General features: G+C 38.0%; 1 protein-coding gene across 11 annotated transcripts in view; it reads left to right on the top strand.

Annotated features, from left to right (window-relative positions):
- cdk5rap2 (CDK5 regulatory subunit associated protein 2) overlaps window positions 1-19,753 on the top strand; it is an 86,553-nt gene that overhangs the window by 31,845 nt on the left and 34,955 nt on the right. For 7 of the 11 annotated variants that reach the window (XM_042509439.2, XM_088071383.1, XM_042509443.2 and 4 more), the window contains 12 exons: window positions 1,553-1,900; window positions 2,535-2,660; window positions 2,820-2,936; window positions 3,171-3,360; window positions 4,453-4,574; window positions 5,068-5,283; window positions 5,392-5,481; window positions 5,607-5,869; window positions 6,743-6,892; window positions 6,981-7,119; window positions 7,280-7,326; window positions 7,454-7,508. In XM_042509439.2, the coding sequence (XP_042365373.2) occupies window positions 1,553-1,900; window positions 2,535-2,660; window positions 2,820-2,936; window positions 3,171-3,360; window positions 4,453-4,574; window positions 5,068-5,283; window positions 5,392-5,481; window positions 5,607-5,869; window positions 6,743-6,892; window positions 6,981-7,119; window positions 7,280-7,326; window positions 7,454-7,508 (1,863 nt within the window). The remainder of the gene's footprint in view (window positions 1-1,552; window positions 1,901-2,534; window positions 2,661-2,819; window positions 2,937-3,170; window positions 3,361-4,452; window positions 4,575-5,067; window positions 5,284-5,391; window positions 5,482-5,606; window positions 5,870-6,742; window positions 6,893-6,980; window positions 7,120-7,279; window positions 7,327-7,453; window positions 7,509-19,753) is intronic. The other 4 variants (XM_042509440.2, XM_088071379.1, XM_088071380.1 and 1 more) reach the window with 3 other exon arrangements.

The following is a 19,753-nucleotide window of genomic DNA, read 5'->3' as shown; positions in this document are numbered from 1 at the left end:
ACAAACACATGTTCACATAAGCTGCCGATCTGAAACAGTCTTAATAAGATTATTTACATGTTAATAGGCGTGAAAGCCACAACAGAGCTTGCAAGAATACCTCATCCCCAAAATAACAAATGTAAGTCAATTACTCACCCCATATTACACTGAATTCATGAAGAAAGCGTCTTCAGGATGAACAAAGAATCCAAAAATGAAGAAAATTCTTGATGAATTGAAGTCATGGGCAATCGTCTTTAACAACAAAACATCCATCTACGCTCACGCCATGTACAGTATAGGTGAATCCGACCCTTAACAAAACCAACCTCACACAGTCCAATCCAAATTTATTTATGAACAACGATTAAAACTAACAACAGTTGCCCAAAGTGCATAGACCATGAAAAATGACATGGGAAAACACAGATGATTGGAGATTAATAATAATTATAATCGTAATAATTTTTACCATCATTAAATCAATAACATGAACTATCTGATTGAGACAGGGCTGGACCTGGAGCTCTGTGTTCAGTTTTTTAAAGCAGTCTGGCTTTGATAGATAATATTTAGGTTTCACTTTAAGGTCAGTTACCTAAAAAAAAGGCTGTCTGTTTGGGAAGTGCTGAGCATACAACTGGATAAATGAGACTTGGATTATACTGATCAAATTGTGTGAGTTTGTAAACAAATGTTTTGATATAGTTTTGCTGTTGTTAAAGGTGTTCCCCTATGACTTTAATTTATAAAGAATTTTTCTTAGTTTTTGGATTTTTCATTTACCATGACAGAAAAACAAACTTTTTTCCTAAAAAAAAAAAAAAAAAAAAAAATTCCTAACAAATTCATCATAACACGAGATGAGTAGCTGATCTACAAATGGTCATGTGGGGGTGAAGTATTTTTTTAAGTGTCACAGCCAGATATAGTGTACTAGACTGTTTAGTCGTTTTAGACCATGCCAAGATTAACCGGGTTTGTTCCTTTAAAATGTTCCTTGCTCTTGCTTCAGTAGTATGTTACTGAAAATACTTTAGCCCTTGTCCATGAGCCCGGCTCGTCTAGTCACTGCCTGTAATGGCACTTATTTTCCACTCAGATCCATTCTGTTGCAGCGAGGCGTCCCGTAGCACAAAGCACGCCGGCCAAGGACAGAGCTGGTGTCCAGTTTCAATCCGCCTCCACTTAAAGTTGCATTATTCAGTGGCACCTATCTGGTTCAATCTTCAAATTGTGTTTCCCTTGGGAAAAGAGACCGTGAAGGCTATTACAGAGACAAGTGAAGCATGTGGATATGTGAGAGGTCCTGCTGAGGGGCCTATAGACCCAAATTCACATTTTCTTTACTGGTGCAACACTTAACCTGTTTGACTCTTTACATGGCCATGTTGCTACTTTTGTTACCATGAAGGATATAGAAGAGGATTGCATTTTGGTTTACCAGAGAGGCATTTCACACAAAAATGATGAACAAAACAAAAAAAAGTTTAGACCATGAAACATGATGGGACAGGTAAAAATGTTTTGTACTTTTTCATTGTTAATATATTCACTTGTACATGTTTAGGCCAGCAAAACCCCACTGATTGGACGGCAGCAGCTGCCCCTCCTGTAGGAGGAGCTCAGGAGGAAGGTGTGTGTGGTCACAGGGATGCTGCCAGCAGACTGCAAGGCCTGCAGAGGGAGAACGGGCGACTGCAGGAGCAGCTGAGGAGCAGCGAGGAACTCAACGCCACCCTGCGCAGTGAACTGGACCTCCATCGCTCAATCATGGCTCAGACCGGCTCCCACCAACGGGAACAGGATCATGGCCAAGACCTGGATGGGTCTGGGCCTCAGAGTGCTTCATATAAAGGAGTTGGCGACATTGGCTTACAAAAGAATGCTGCTGAGCAGCCTCACACTATGAATTCAGGTAAATATGGAGCATTGGTTGGTTGATCATCATGGTTAGGGGGTGAGGTGGCTAGTTAGACTCTCTTTTATAACAGACTTTACACAACAAAAGTGTAGGTCAGTTCAGAAAGCAAAGCGCTCTCAGGTTTATTCAGCTTCATGTATTTGATGTTTACAGAATGGTATTTTTGTCATATGTCTGAACAAACATATGCAGAAAATTTCTTCACATTAGGCACAAACATTCACTTGGACTCAAAGATGAACTGGTTAGATTTTGGTGGTCAAACAATAAGGTCTCTGTGATCTTGCATCCATGCTCATTAATGTGATATCTCAAGAACACCTTGAAGGAATTTCTTCAAATTTGGCACAAACATCCACTTTGAATTGAGAATGTACTGATTAGAAATTAATGGTCAGTCGTCAAAGTCATTGTGACCTTGCATATGTGTTATTCTCCTGAACTCAATATTGCAAGTTTTCTCAAATTTGGCACAAACATCCACTTGGACTAATGAACGAACTAATAAGAATTTGGTCAATTTGTAGTTTAATCTGTCTCCTGTAAACCCTGTTTTTTCATATAAGTGCAACACAGTGTCCCCTTAAAGTACCCATTTAATTTAGCTCCGTGCATATCCATCTGTCAGACTTGCTGGCAGAACATCTGCAGGAGATCAGAGCTTTGCGACAGCGCCTGGAGGAGAGCATCCGCACCAACGACCGTCTCAGGGAGCAGCTGGAGAAGAGACTAGCTGAGGTGGAGAAGGACCCAGGTACACACCAGAAATCACCTGCCTGTGTTTCAGTCTCTCTCTGTTACTGTGATTATTAGCGTGTGTAATGCATATATGTAATTTAAAATGAAAAATACTTTCTTTTATTGAAAGTAATTATTTATTGAGTGATGAGTTTGTGTATGTGTCCATGTTCAGCTGCTACCAACATCTTCATCCATGGCAACGAAGAGCAGGGTCAGCTGGCCAATGAGGTGCGATTCCTCTGGGGTCAAAACCAAGCCCTGAAGGAACAGCTCAGTCTTGGTTCAAGAGGTAGAACACACATTTCTGTTCAATCTAAATTTAACCTGTTATCAGGAACACATCCTTTCACTCAGTAGACCAATAAACATAGAGGCAATAGTTTTTCATATACACTTTGTAAGTGTGTCCTGCTGGTGCTTAAATGCCCCAAAATGTACACAAATCTTTCTGATTGGGTATATGAAACCAACTTTATCTGTATTAAGTTAGTCAATAACTTTAAAATGTTTTTATTTCCTCCAGACAAGCAGAAGGAGAACGAGAAGCTAAGGGAGACTCTGGCAAGGCGGACGGCCAAACTGGAGCAGAGCAGGAGGGACTGTGAAGCTCTGAGGCAAGAAAACAGCCGACTGCAGGAGAGGCTGGAGCACAGCAGCCGAGAGAACACACAGCTGCAGGACTCACTGCAATACAGCAAGGACGAGCTGCACAGGTACACACACACACACACACACACACACACACACACACACACACACACACGCATGCGCGTACAGGTAACATTCACTAGCAGGTGTACATTTCTAAATGTGTCCTTGCAGTACACACATTCTATCATTACTACACTCCTTCATGCAACCTGATACTACACAAAGCTACTAATTACTGCTCTAAAGAGTCATCAGTATTACCATTATTCCATATTATCAGCACAGCCTGGAAACATGATAGTTTGTCATTTGTAAGGCTCATCCATGAACACACACGTGCATACATACCATATAGATGGTATGTGACCTCTTGCTCTGGGTCCCACTGACACAGATGAGTAAGGCCGACACCTGAAACCAGGAGTCTAGTTTACCGTCAGATCACTTCTCCTCTCCCTTTCCGTACCTTGTCTCTTCAGTGTGTAGTATTGTGGGCTTGTGTACCATATACACAGGCTTATTGTTTTTTCTTTGTGGTTATAGGTTATGGTTATAGAGCACACCACTGCATTTACATTATGTGTGTCAAATAAGGCCGGGCCCGTGCAATTACAGGGGAAGCACTGCTCATTTTTTGTTGAAGCTGTTTCAGAAATGTGTTATTACTTTATTGTCACTTTTGAGGCTGTATTTTGTGGTGCTGCTGAATTTTGTTTGTGAGAGATGTTTTTATTATTTATTCTGTTTGCATACATATAAATGAATGGACTGAGGACTGTTCAGAAAAGTCTTCAAAAGTAAAAGATTGGTAAAAAAAAAAAAACTGCGCTAAAGTTTGGGATGCCTGTTTTTACATTTTAACTTAGTTGGTTAGAGACAGTTTAGAAACAGACTGGAAAATGGTGTGAGGGAGTCGGTTACAACTTGGCAAATATATCATGGTATTTCACTTAACCTGGAAGGTGAATATTTTTTGCTCATATTGTTTGTTACCTACTATTTTAGAATAGGAAACCAACATATCAAACTCTGCATATACAATGCATAGATTGGAGTCGATGGCCCTCTCTGTTTTCTCTTAGGAGGTAATTATGATTTTCTGATTAATTGAATTTGGTGCGTATTTTGTGTTGTGTTTGTGTGGATGCTTTCAGGTTGCAGTGTGAGGTAAAGCTTCAGAGGCAGCAGCTGTCTGACTCTCAACATCTTCTGCAGTCGCTGCGAGTGGAGCTGCAAGTTTATGAAAAGATCAAGATGGAAGCTCACAAACACAACGGTATTACAAGCATTTTTTCTTTCTTTTTTATGAGCCTTCTAACATCATGTAGTTTGAACAGTAGAAGGATGAGATAAGTCAAGAGTGACTTATATTACAACTGCAAATCATCTAAATTTAAAAAAGGTTTGAAAGAAATTTTTTGTAACTGTATCAATATGTTTCCAAACTTGTTTTTTTCTTTAAGTTCTCCCTTGGACTGTAAACCACAAAATCTTTTAATTTAAGTTTTGGGGTTTGGACAAAGAGGTTGATAGATGCAGACATTATTATTGTTTTTTTAGAGCTTGTCCAATCAAAGGCTGACACTGAAAATAGTCTTATATAAATCAACATGGCTACATTTATTTTTTAAAATGAGAGTCTGCAGGAAGATAATGCACAGGCACACCATATGAAGAATGGTGGAAAGAAAACAAGAGAAAGCAACATGACATTCTTTTGTGTTCACTTCTGTTTCTGTAACTATAATGAGCCTCCCTCCTCCTCTTAGTAGAATCCACGGAGGCGACCCAGGGGCCCGTCTCCGTTCCCTCCTCCGGCTCAGTGGACCTTGGCGAGCTGCTGATGGAGATCAGACACCTGAGGCTGCAGTTGGAGAGGAGCATCCAAACCAACACGGCGCTGCGACAGAGACTGGAGGAGCAGCTACTCAGAGGATCCAAACGCCCCGAAACCATCAACATCAACTACCTGCTGTCGTCTCCAGGTAAACACAAGGCACAGACTCACATGCTAATCACCTGTGACAGGTATGCAGAGGCATGTAAACACACACAGGAATCTGCCAGGTTTTACTTTTGTTTTACTTTTACAGATGAGGGAGGCAGGTCACCCGGCCGTGAGGGCTGCGATCCTCTCCGTCACTCATTTCAGAGTCACAATGAACACACCAGTGTCCTCCATGGTAATAAAACCTAAACAGAATTGGCATGTTGTCAGATTATAGTACTAAACACAGATTATTAGTATTGTTTCCCACTGTTGTGCATTTTAGAGAATGAATGACTGTATTTTCAAACATCTTTTCAGATGAGAAACATCTTTCTCACACAGAGGTGGACGGTGGTTCATTCAGTAGCAGCTCTGGTGACAGTGTCTCTGGTGGACCCTCTCGCCTAGTGCCAGGCCACCGGATGTGGGCCAGTCGCAATGGCCGTCATATTTTGGGTCTGATTGAGGACTACAACGCCCTCCGCAAGCAAATTTCAGAGGGGCGCAAGCTGTCACATAGTATGGATTCACAACTGCAGGAGAGTCTGCACACACTTGAACAACAGTGCTCTGACAAAAAGGTACCGGCAACATATCATATTTGAAGGGGCCCTATTATACTTTTCCTTATTTTCTGTCATAAACATAATGGCACATTGTCAGATGTATTAAACATGGTCAAAATTTGAAATTTGAAATTGGAAATCATTTAAGAAATCCCTATGAGCACAAACCTTCACACTCTGCTTTCAACTCTTTTTTTTTTTGAGACAAGTTGACAACAGCTCAAGACAGATTTATTTAAATGATCATCTGCTCCAGGCATGTCACTACAAATGGATATAACCTCAATATGTAGTCTATACTGCCATATGTAGCTACGTGGTAACGTCAGGGAAAAATGAAATCTTGGCTGCCAATTTTTGATAATTTCACCCAAATTTTGAAACACATTATTATTTGAAATAAATGCCTTTACTGGTAGTTGTCACACTAGAAAGTGTCACTATACAGTTATTCCCCCGACTGCAATGACGGTGTGGAGACACAGAAATGCTGACCGATCAAAGCAGACTGGGGTTTTTCAGAAGTAAACAGAAGAAAACAGTCACTAAAATGATGCATCTTAGACAGAGGGCTAATGCAGGCGTTCCAGCACAGACAACAGGAGAGAAATAAGTGTTTTATTTGACCATCATCAAAGCATCAAAACCCATCATCAAAGCATTGAACCCAAAATATAAGTGTGAACCTGGAAATAAACATACTAGTTCCCCTTTTTAGTTTTTACTTGCAATTTTTGGTGTATTGTTTAAATAACGAAAACAATTAAGTGTATGAAATGGAAAGGTTGTACTAGGTTTTATTAAGATAATTAAGTTTCTTCCACTGCTTGCACAAATTATACATAACAGGTCATAACTGTTAGCGCCATTATGTCTCCATCTTCATAGGTGATAGAACAGCAGCACCTGAAGAGTTTGTCTGGCAGTGTGAGCAACATGCAGCACGTGCTGGAGGAGGCTGGTCGACTGCTAAAATTGGTGTGGAGAGTCTCTTTGCCAACCGGTATAACAGCAGGGGACGGTGGCAATTACCAGCAGGTAGACATGCACTAACACATGTACTGTATCTATACTACCAGTTAAGAATCTGTGGAGCCAAATTTTAATCTTTTTTTCTTCGTATCAGGATGAACTGCTGAAAAATGAGATCGCCAGACTGAAGAGTCGACTGTCACAGCAGGAGAGGATGCTGAGTGGAGCTGTTAAACGCCTCCGAACAACTAACCAGCTCAAAGAGGGAATGGAAAGAGTCATCATTGATCAGTGTAAGATTGTCATGCTTTACTGAGACAATTACTGTATTGTATACTATAGTAATAGTAATAGGATAGTAAAAATAATCATCAGTTTTAGCTCTTTTTTTTACCACTTTGTAAATAAACTTGGATATGTGACTTTTTCATATGAATTTTTCCCCCAATTTAGTGTATCTAACCCATGGAGTGTTGAAGAAAGCCCGGGGGAATTTAGAGGTGAGTTTACTAAAAAATACATGCCCTAGTTACAAACTGTCAAACTGATATTCTTTCACAGTGGTAAATTCTCCTTCAGTAAATTGCTCGTCTCTTCCTTCTTATCCTCTATGCAAAATTATGATAGACAAATTACTGCACCCTCTCTGGCCTGAAAGGCCTGTCTGGAGGACCAGACAAAGGTCAGTGTGGTTGAAGTGCAGGCTTTGAAATTGTGATCTGATGCATGAGACCCTGTTGAGATGCTTTTGCATCGCATGAGGCAAATACCAAAATATGAATGTATAATGAGATACTCAGATTTACAAGATAATTGGGGTGATTACAATCATCATAATCATCCATAAATCCTTCCATTGTGACTATTTTGCAACCTCCTGTTACGTTATCTCATAAACAATGTCATAGTATAGTCCATCAAAACGTTGACTAAATAGTGTAGAATGTTTTTCAAAATCACATGAAAATATCATACTATAGTATGTCGTCCAAAGTGGCATATAAAAGTGATACTATAGTATGCAGTGAAAAAGAGCATTAAAAAGTCATAGTATAGTATGTCATGCAAAATCTGACCAAAACATTATAGTATAGTATGTTGTAATTCTGACCAAAACGTTATAGGTGTGTTGCCCAAAATTTCGCAAAAACATCATAGTATAGTATGACGTCCAAATTCTGACCAAACCGTCATAGTATAGAATGTCACCCATAATTTTGCAAAAACATCATATTCATGTCATCCAAAAACTTACGAAAACATCATAGTATAGTATGTTGTAAAGAAATTTGACCGAAATGTTGTCAAAAATCTGACCAAAACATCATAGTGTAGTATATCGTACAAAATCTAAAGAAAACGTGATAGTATAGTATGTCATCCAAAATCTGACCAAAACATCATAGTAAAGTATGTCGTACAAAAAAACTGACCAAAATGTCATCAAAAATCTGACTAAAATGTCATAGAAAATTATGTTGTTCAAAATCTGACCAAAATGTCACAGTATAGCATGTCGAAAATGATACCAAAAACATAATAATATATCATGTTGAAAAAATGGCAGAAAACGACACAGGATAGGATGTCAAAAAGTCTCAAATTTTTACATGTCAGAAAAAAAACCGAAAACTGCATATAAGAGTTTGTACACGCACGCCATAATATAAAATGTCAAAAATAAGGCCAAAAACATCGTGATATATCATTTTAGAAAAATGGCTAATAATGACATTGTATAGTATGTAGAAAAATCTCAAATTTTGACATGTCCCAAAAATGGCTGAAAACTGCTTATTATAACTCATAGATGCGCCATAGCGTAGCATGTTGAAAACAGGGCCAAAAAAGCGCAAAAAGTGATAATTTAGCATGTTGAAAAAATGGCGAAAAATCGCATACTATAGTATGGCAAAAATTTCAAAAATTGACATGTCCCAAAAATGGCTGGAAACTGCTTCTTATAGCTCATATAAACGCGCGTTGAAAACAGGGCCAAAAAAAGCCTAAAAAGTCACAATTTAGCATGTTGAAAAACTGGCGAAAAATCGCATGCTATAGTATGGCAAAAATTTCAAAAATTGACATGTCCCAAAAATGGCTGGAAACTGCTTATTATAGCTCATATAGATGCGCCATAACGTAGCATGTTGAAAACAGGGCCAAAAAAGGGCCAAAAAGTGATAATTTAGCATGTTGAAAAACTGGCGAAAAATCGCATACTATAGTATGGCAAAAATTTCAAAAATTGACATGTCCCAAAAATGGCTGGAAACTGCTTATTATTTCTCATATAGATGCGCCATAGCTTAGCGTGTTGAAAACGGGGCCAAAAAAAGCCTAAAAAGTCACAATTTAGCATGTTGAAAAACTGGCGAAAAATCGCATACTATAGTATGGCAAAAATTTCAAAAATTGACATGTCCCAAAAATGGCTGGAAGCTGCTTATTATTTCTCATATAGATGCGCCATAGCTTAGCGTGTTGAAAACGGGGCCAAAAAAAGCCTAAAAAGTCACAATTTAGCATGTTGAAAAACTGGCGAAAAATCGCATGCTATAGTATGGCAAAAATTTAAAAAATTGACATATCCCAAAAATGGCTGGAAACTGCTTATTATAGCTCATATAAACGCGCCATAGTGTAGCGTGTTGAAAACAGGGCCAAAAAAAGCCTAAAAAGTCACAATTTAGCATGTTGAAAAACTGGCGAAAAATCGCATGCTATAGTATGGCAAAAATTTCAAAAATTGACATGTCCCAAAAATGGCTGGAAACTGCTTATTATAGCTCATATAGATGCGCCATAACGTAGCATGTTGAAAACAGGGCCAAAAAAGGGCCAAAAAGTGATAATTTAGCATGTTGAAAAACTGGCGAAAAATCGCATGCTATAGTATGGCAAAAATTTCAAAAATTGACATGTCCCAAAAATGGCTGGAAACTGCTTATTATAGCTCATATAAACGCGCGTTGAAAACAGGGCCAAAAAAAGCCTAAAAAGTCACAATTTAGCATGTTGAAAAACTGGCGAAAAATCGCATTCTATAGCATGGCAAAAATTTCAAAAATTGACATATCCCAAAAATGGCTGGAAACTGCTTATTATAGCTTATATAGATGCGCCATAGCGTAGCATGTTGAAAACAGGGCCAAAAAAGGGCCAAAAAGTGATAATTTAGCATGTTGAAAAACTGGCGAAAAATCGCATGCTATAGTATGGCAAAAATTTCAAAAATTGACACGTCCCAAAAATGGCTGGAAACTGCTTATTATAGCTCATATAGATGCACTATAACGTAGCATGTTGAAAACAGGGCCAAAAAAAGCCTAAATAGTCACAATTTAGCATGTTGAAAAACTGGCGAAAAATCGCATGCTATAGTATGGCAAAAATTTCAAAAATTGACACGTCCCAAAAATGGCTGGAAACTGCTTATTATAGCTTATATAGACGCACCATAGCGTAGCGTGTTGAAAACGGGGCCAAAAAAAGCCTAAAAAGTCACAATTTAGCATGTTGAAAAACTGGCGAAAATCGCATGCTATAGTATGGCAAAAATTTCAAAAATTGACATGTCCCAAAATGGCTGGAAACTGCTTATTATAGCTCATATACATGCACCATAACGTAGCATGTTGAAAACAGGGCCAAAAAAGGGCCAAAAAGTGATAATTTAGCATGTTGAAAAACTGGCGAAAAATCGCATGCTATAGTATGGCAAAAATTTCAAAAATTGACACGTCCCAAAAATGGCTGGAAACTGCTTATTATAGCTCATATAGACGCACCATAGCGTAGCGTGTTGAAAACGGGGCCAAAAAAGGTCTAAAAAGTCACAATTTAGCATGTTGAAAAAATGGCGAAAAATCGCATGCTATAGTATGGCAAAAATTTCAAAAATTGACATGTCCCAAAAATGGCTGGAAACTGCTTATTATAGCTTATATAGATGCGCCATAGCGTAGCATGTTGAAAACAGGGACAAAAAAGGGCAAAAAAGTGATAATTTAGCATGTTGAAAAACTGGCGAAAAATCGCATGCTATAGTATGGCAAAAATTTCAAAAATTGACACGTCCCAAAAATGGCTGGAAACTGCTTATTATAGCTCATATAGATGCACTATAACGTAGCATGTTGAAAACAGGGCCAAAAAAAGCCTAAAAAGTCACAATTTAGCATGTTGAAAAACTGGCGAAAAATCGCATGCTATAGTATGGCAAAAATTTCAAAAATTGACATGTCCCAAAAATGGCTGGAAACTGCTTATTATAGATCATATAGATGGACCATAACGTAGCATGTTGAAAACGGGGCCAAAAAAGGGCCAAAAAGTGATAATTTAGCATGTTGAAAAACTGGCGAAAAATCGCATGCTATAGTATGGCAAAAATTTCAAAAATTGACACGTCCCAAAAATGGCTGGAAACTGCTTATTATAGCTCATATAGATGCACCATAGCGTAGCGTGTTGAAAACAGGGCCAAAAAAGGCCTAAAAAGTGATAATTTAGCATGTTGAAAACCTGGCGAAAAATCGCATGCTATAGTATGGCAAAAATTTCAAAAATTGACACGTCCCAAAAATGGCTGGAAACTGCTTATTATAGCTCATATAGATGGACCATAGCGTAGCGTGTTGAAAAAGGGGCCAAAAAAGCCTAAAAAGTCACAATTTAGCATGTTGAAAAACTGGCGAAAAATCGCATGCTATAGTATGGCAAAAATTTTAAAATTGACATGTCCCAAAAATGGCTGGAAACTGCTTATTATAGCTCATATAGATGGACCATAACGTAGCATGTTGAAAACAGGGCCAAAAAAGGGCCAAAAAGTGATAATTTAGCATGTTGAAAAACTGGCGAAAAATCGCATGCTATAGTATGGCAAAATTTCAAAAATTGACACGTCCCAAAAATGGCTGGAAACTGCTTATTATAGCTCATATAGATGCACCATAGCGTAGCGTGTTGAAAACGGGGCCAAAAAAGGCCTAAAAAGTGATAATTTAGCATGTTGAAAACCTGGCGAAAAAATCGCATGCTATAGTATGGCAAAATTTTAAAAAATTGACACGTCCCAAAAATGGCTGGAAACTGCTTATTATAGCTCATATAAACGCGCCATAGCGTAGCGTGTTGAAAACAGGGCCAAAAAAGGGCCAAAAAGTGATAATTTAGCATGTTGAAAAACTGGCGAAAAATCGCATGCTATAGTATGGCAAAAATTTCAAAAATTGACACGTCCCAAAAATGGCTGGAAACTGCTTATTATAGCTTATATAGACGCACCATAGCGTGGCGTGTTGAAAACGGGCCAAAAAAGCCTAAAAAGTCACAATTTAGCATGTTGAAAAACTGGCGAAAAAATCGCATGCTATAGTATGGCAAAATTTCAAAAATTGACATGTCCCAAAATGGCTGGAAACTGCTTATTATAGCTCATATAAACGCCGCCATAGCGTGGCGTGTTGAAAACAGGGCCAAAAAGGGCCAAAAGTGATAATTTAGCATGTTGAAAAACTGGCGAAAAAATCGCATGCTATAGTATGGCAAAAATTTCAAAATTGACACGTCCCAAAAATGGCTGGAAACTGCTTATTATAGCTCATATAGACGCCATAGCGTGGCGTGTTGAAAACGGGCCAAAAAAGCCTAAAAAGTCACAATTTAGCATGTTGAAAAACTGGCGAAAAATCGCATGCTATAGTATGGCAAAAATTTTAAAAATTGACATGTCCCAAAAATGGCTGGAAACTGCTTATTATAGCTCATATAGATGGACCATAACGTAGCATGTTGAAAACGGGGCCAAAAAAGGGCCAAAAAGTGATAATTTAGCATGTTGAAAAACTGGCGAAAAATCGCATGCTATAGTATGGCAAAAATTTCAAAAATTGACACGTCCCAAAATGGCTGGAAACTGCTTATTATAGCTCATATAGATGCACCATAGCGTGGCGTGTTGAAAACAGGGCCAAAAAGGCCTAAAAGTGATAATTTAGCATGTTGAAAACCTGGCGAAAAAATCGCATGCTATAGTATGGCAAAAATTTCAAAAATTGACATGTCCCAAAAATGGCTGGAAACTGCTTATTATAGCTCATATAACGCCGCCATAGCGTGGCGTGTTGAAAACAGGGCCAAAAAAGCCTAAAAAGTCACAATTTAGCATGTTGAAAAACTGGCGAAAAATCGCATGCTATAGTATGGCAAAAATTTTAAAAATTGACATGTCCCAAAAATGGCTGGAAACTGCTTATTATAGCTCATATAGATGGACCATAACGTAGCATGTTGAAAACAGGGCCAAAAAAGGGCCAAAAAGTGATAATTTAGCATGTTGAAAAACTGGCGAAAAATCGCATGCTATAGTATGGCAAAAATTTCAAAAATTGACACGTCCCAAAAATGGCTGGAAACTGCTTATTATAGCTCATATAGATGCACCATAGCGTAGCGTGTTGAAAACGGGCCAAAAAAGGCCTAAAAGTGATAATTTAGCATGTTGAAAACCTGGCGAAAAATCGCATGCTATAGTATGGCAAAAATTTTAAAAAATTGACACGTCCCAAAAATGGCTGGAAACTGCTTATTATAGCTCATATAAACGCGCCATAGCGTAGCGTGTTGAAAACAGGGCCAAAAAAGGGCCAAAAAGTGATAATTTAGCATGTTGAAAAACTGGCGAAAAATCGCATGCTATAGTATGGCAAAAATTTCAAAAATTGACACGTCCCAAAAATGGCTGGAAACTGCTTATTATAGCTTATATAGATGCACCATAGCGTAGCGTGTTGAAAACGGGGCCAAAAAAAGCCTAAAAAGTCACAATTTAGCATGTTGAAAAACTGGCGAAAAATCGCATGCTATAGTATGGCAAAAATTTCAAAAATTGACATGTCCCAAAAATGGCTGGAAACTGCTTATTATAGCTCATATACATGCACCATAACGTAGCATGTTGAAAACAGGGCCAAAAAAGGGCCAAAAAGTGATAATTTAGCATGTTGAAAAACTGGCGAAAAATCGCATGCTATAGTATGGCAAAAATTTCAAAAATTGACACGTCCCAAAAATGGCTGGAAACTGCTTATTATAGCTCATATAGACGCACCATAGCGTAGCGTGTTGAAAACGGGGCCAAAAAAGGTCTAAAAAGTCACAATTTAGCATGTTGAAAAAATGGTGAAAAATCGCATGCTATAGTATGGCAAAAATTTCAAAAATTGACATGTCCCAAAAATGGCTGGAAACTGCTTATTATAGCTCATATAAACGCGCCATAGCGTAGCGTGTTGAAAACAGGGCCAAAAAAGGGCCAAAAAGTGATAATTTAGCATGTTGAAAAACTGGCGAAAAATCGCATGCTATAGTATGGCAAAAATTTCAAAAATTGACACGTCCCAAAAATGGCTGGAAACTGCTTATTATAGCTCATATAAACGCGCCATAGCGTAGCGTGTTGAAAACGGGGCCAAAAAAGGTCTAAAAGTCACAATTTAGCATGTTGAAAAACTGGCGAAAATCGCATGCTATAGTATGGCAAAAATTTCAAAAATTGACACGTCCCAAAAATGGCTGGAAACTGCTTATTATAGCTCATATAGATGCACCATAGCGTAGTGTGTTGAAAACAGGGCCAAAAAAGGCCTAAAAAGTGATAATTTAGCATGTTGAAAACCTGGCGAAAAATCGCATGCTATAGTATGGCAAAAATTTCAAAAATTGACACGTCCCAAAAATGGCTGGAAACTGCTTATTATAGCTCATATAAACGTGCCATAGCGTAGCGTGTTGAAAACGGGGCCAAAAAAAGCCTAAAAAGTCACAATTTAGCATGTTGAAAAACTGGCGAAAAATCGCATGCTATAGTATGGCAAAAATTTCAAAAATTGACACGTCCCAAAAATGGCTGGAAACTGCTTATTATAGCTCATATAAACGCGCCATAGCGTAGCGTGTTGAAAACGGGGCCAAAAAAAGCCTAAAAAGTCACAATTTAGCATGTTGAAAAACTGGCGAAAAATCGCATGCTATAGTATGGCAAAATTTTAAAAATTGACATGTCCCAAAATGGCTGGAAACTGCTTATTATAGCTCATATAGATGGACCATAACGTAGCATGTTGAAAACAGGGCCAAAAAAGGGCCAAAAAGTGATAATTTAGCATGTTGAAAAACTGGCGAAAAATCGCATGCTATAGTATGGCAAAAATTTCAAAAATTGACACGTCCCAAAAATGGCTGGAAACTGCTTATTATAGCTCATATAGATGCACCATAGCGTAGCGTGTTGAAAACGGGCCAAAAAGGCCTAAAAAGTGATAATTTAGCATGTTGAAAACCTGGCGAAAAATCGCATGCTATAGTATGGCAAAAATTTTAAAAAATTGACACGTCCCAAAAATGGCTGGAAACTGCTTATTATAGCTCATATAAACGCGCCATAGCGTAGCGTGTTGAAAACAGGGCCAAAAAAGGGCCAAAAAGTGATAATTTAGCATGTTGAAAAACTGGCGAAAAATCGCATGCTATAGTATGGCAAAAATTTCAAAAATTGACACGTCACAAAAATGGCTGGAATCTGCTTATTATAGCTCATATAGACGCACCATAGCGTAGCGTGTTGAAAACGGGGCCAAAAAAAGCCTAAAAAGTCACAATTTAGCATGTTGAAAAACTGGCGAAAAATCGCATGCTATAGTATGGCAAAAATTTCAAAAATTGACATGTCCCAAAAATGGCTGGAAACTGCTTATTATAGCTCATATACATGCACCATAACGTAGCATGTTGAAAACAGGGCCAAAAAAGGGCCAAAAAGTGATAATTTAGCATGTTGAAAAACTGGCAAAAAATCGCATGCTATAGTATGGCAAAATTTCAAAAATTGACACGTCCCAAAAATGGCTGGAAACTGCTTATTATAGCTCATATAGATGCACCATAGCGTGGCGTGTTGAAAACAGGGCCAAAAAGGCCTAAAAAGTGATAATTTAGCATGTTGAAAACCTGGCGAAAAATCTCATGCTATAGTATGGCAAAAATTTCAAAAATTGACACGTCCCAAAAATGGCTGGAAACTGCTTATTATAGCTCATATAAACGCGCCATAGCGTAGCGTGTTGAAAACAGAGGCCAAAAAAGCCTAAAAAGTCACAATTTAGCATGTTGAAAAACTGGCGAAAAATCGCATGCTATAGTATGGCAAAAATTTCAAAATTGACATGTCCCAAAAATGGCTGGAAACTGCTTATTATAGCTCATATACATGCACCATAACGTAGCGTGTTGAAAACAGGGCCAAAAAAGGGCCAAAAAGTGATAATTTAGCATGTTGAAAAACTGGCGAAAAATCGCATGCTATAGTATGGCAAAAATTTTAAAAATTGACATGTCCCAAAAATGGCTGGAAACTGCTTATTATAGCTCATATAGATGGACCATAACGTAGCATGTTGAAAACGGGGCCAAAAAAGGGCCAAAAAGTGATAATTTAGCATGTTGAAAAACTGGCGAAAAATCGCATGCTATAGTATGGCAAAAATTTCAAAAATTGACACGTCCCAAAAATGGCTGGAAACTGCTTATTATAGCTCATATAGATGCACCATAGCGTAGCGTGTTGAAAACAGGGCCAAAAAAGGCCTAAAAAGTGATAATTTAGCATGTTGAAAACCTGGCGAAAAATCGCATGCTATAGTATGGCAAAAATTTCAAAAATTGACACGTCCCAAAAATGGCTGGAAACTGCTTATTATAGCTCATATAAACGCCGCATAAGCGTGGCGTGTTGAAAACGGGCCAAAAAAAGCCTAAAAAGTCACAATTTAGCATGTTGAAAAACTGGCGAAAAATCGCATGCTATAGTATGGCAAAAATTTTAAAATTGACATGTCCCAAAATGGCTGGAAACTGCTTATTATAGCTCATATAGATGGACCATAACGTAGCATGTTGAAAACAGGGCCAAAAAAGGGCCAAAAAGTGATAATTTAGCATGTTGAAAAACTGGCGAAAAATCGCATGCTATAGTATGGCAAAAATTTCAAAAATTGACACGTCCCAAAAATGGCTGGAAACTGCTTATTATAGCTCATATAGATGCACCATAGCGTAGCGTGTTGAAAACGGGGCCAAAAAAGGCCTAAAAAGTGATAATTTAGCATGTTGAAAACCTGGCGAAAAATCGCATGCTATAGTATGGCAAAAATTTTAAAAAATTGACACGTCCCAAAAATGGCTGGAAACTGCTTATTATAGCTCATATAAACGCGCCATAGCGTAGCGTGTTGAAAACAGGGCCAAAAAAGGGCCAAAAGTGATAATTTAGCATGTTGAAAAACTGGCGAAAAATCGCATGCTATAGTATGGCAAAATTTCAAAAATTGACACGTCCCAAAATGGCTGGAAACTGCTTATTATAGCTCATATAGACGCACCATAGCGTAGCGTGTTGAAAACGGGGCCAAAAAAAGCCTAAAAAGTCACAATTTAGCATGTTGAAAAACTGGCGAAAAATCGCATGCTATAGTATGGCAAAAATTTCAAAAATTGACATGTCCCAAAAATGGCTGGAAACTGCTTATTATAGCTCATATACATGCACCATAACGTAGCATGTTGAAAACAGGGCCAAAAAAGGGCCAAAAAGTGATAATTTAGCATGTTGAAAAACTGGCGAAAAATCGCATGCTATAGTATGGCAAAAATTTCAAAAATTGACACGTCCCAAAAATGGCTGGAAACTGCTTATTATAGCTCATATAGACGCACCATAGCGTAGCGTGTTGAAAACGGGGCCAAAAAAGGTCTAAAAAGTCACAATTTAGCATGTTGAAAAAATGGTGAAAAATCGCATGCTATAGTATGGCAAAAATTTCAAAATTGACATGTCCCAAAAATGGCTGGAAACTGCTTATTATAGCTCATATAAACGCAGCCATAAGCGTGGCGTGTTGAAAACAGGGCCAAAAAAGGGCCAAAAAGTGATAATTTAGCATGTTGAAAAACTGGCGAAAAATCGCATGCTATAGTATGGCAAAAATTTCAAAAATTGACACGTCCCAAAAATGGCTGGAAACTGCTTATTATAGCTCATATAGACGCACCATAGCGTAGCGTGTTGAAAACGGGGCCAAAAAAGGTCTAAAAAGTCACAATTTAGCATGTTGAAAAACTGGCGAAAAATCGCATGCTATAGTATGGCAAAAATTTCAAAAATTGACACGTCCCAAAAATGGCTGGAAACTGCTTATTATAGCTCATATAGATGCACCATAGCGTAGTGTGTTGAAAACAGGGCCAAAAAAGGCCTAAAAAGTGATAATTTAGCATGTTGAAAACCTGGCGAAAAATCGCATGCTATAGTATGGCAAAAATTTCAAAAATTGACACGTCCCAAAAATGGCTGGAAACTGCTTATTATAGCTCATATAAACGTGCCATAGCGTAGCGTGTTGAAAACGGGCCAAAAAAGCCTAAAAGTCACAATTTAGCATGTTGAAAAACTGGCGAAAAATCGCATGCTATAGTATGGCAAAAATTTCAAAAATTGACACGTCCCAAAAATGGCTGGAAACTGCTTATTATAGCTCATATAAACGCGCCATAGCGTAGCGTGTTGAAAACGGGGCCAAAAAAAGCCTAAAAAGTCACAATTTAGCATGTTGAAAAACTGGCGAAAAATCGCATGCTATAGTATGGCAAAAATTTTAAAAATTGACATGTCCCAAAAATGGCTGGAAACTGCTTATTATAGCTCATATAGATGGACCATAACGTAGCATGTTGAAAACAGGGCCAAAAAAGGGCCAAAAAGTGATAATTTAGCATGTTGAAAAACTGGCGAAAATCGCATTCTATAGTATGGCAAAAATTTCAAAAATTGACACGTCCCAAAAATGGCTGGAAACTGCTTATTATAGCTCATATAGATGCACCATAGCGTAGCGTGTTGAAAACGGGGCCAAAAAAGGCCTAAAAAGTGATAATTTAGCATGTTGAAAACCTGGCGAAAAATCGCATGCTATAGTATGGCAAAAATTTTAAAAAATTGACACGTCCCAAAAATGGCTGGAAACTGCTTATTATAGCTCATATAAACGCCATAACGTAGCGTGTTGAAAACAGGGCCAAAAAAGGGCCAAAAAGTGATAATTTAGCATGTTGAAAAACTGGCGAAAAATCGCATGCTATAGTATGGCAAAAATTTCAAAAATTGACACGTCCCAAAAATGGCTGGAAACTGCTTATTATAGCTTATATAGACGCACCATAGCGTAGCGTGTTGAAAACGGGGCCAAAAAAAGCCTAAAAAGTCACAATTTAGCATGTTGAAAAACTGGCGAAAAATCGCATGCTATAGTATGGCAAAAATTTCAAAAATTGACATGTCCCAAAAATGGCTGGAAACTGCTTATTATAGCTCATATACATGCACCATAACGTAGCGTGTTGAAAACAGGGCCAAAAAAAGGGCCAAAAGTGATAATTTAGCATGTTGAAAAACTGGCGAAAAATCGCATGCTATAGTATGGCAAAAATTTCAAAAATTGACACGTCCCAAAAATGGCTGGAAACTGCTTATTATAGCTCATATAGATGCACCATAGCGTAGCGTGTTGAAAACAGGGCCAAAAAAGGCCTAAAAAGTGATAATTTAGCATGTTGAAAACCTGGCGAAAAATCTCATGCTATAGTATGGCAAAAATTTCAAAAATTGACACGTCCCAAAAATGGCTGGAAACTGCTTATTATAGCTCATATAAGCAGCATACATAGCGTGGCGTGTTGAAAACGGGCCAAAAAAAGCCTAAAAAGTCATAATTTAGCATGTTGAAAAACTGGCGAAAAATCGCATGCTATAGTATGGCAAAAATTTCAAAAATTGACATGTCCCAAAAATGGCTGGAAACTGCTTAT

Source organism: Plectropomus leopardus, chromosome 20 (assembly GCF_026936395.1).
Source record: "Plectropomus leopardus strain MGB_pleo_1.0 chromosome 20, ASM2693639v1, whole genome shotgun sequence".
Classification (NCBI taxonomy): Eukaryota; Metazoa; Chordata; class Actinopteri; order Perciformes; family Serranidae; genus Plectropomus; species Plectropomus leopardus.
The sequence above is the reverse complement of the archived record's forward strand: the minus strand, read 5'-3'. Positions and strand labels throughout refer to the sequence as shown.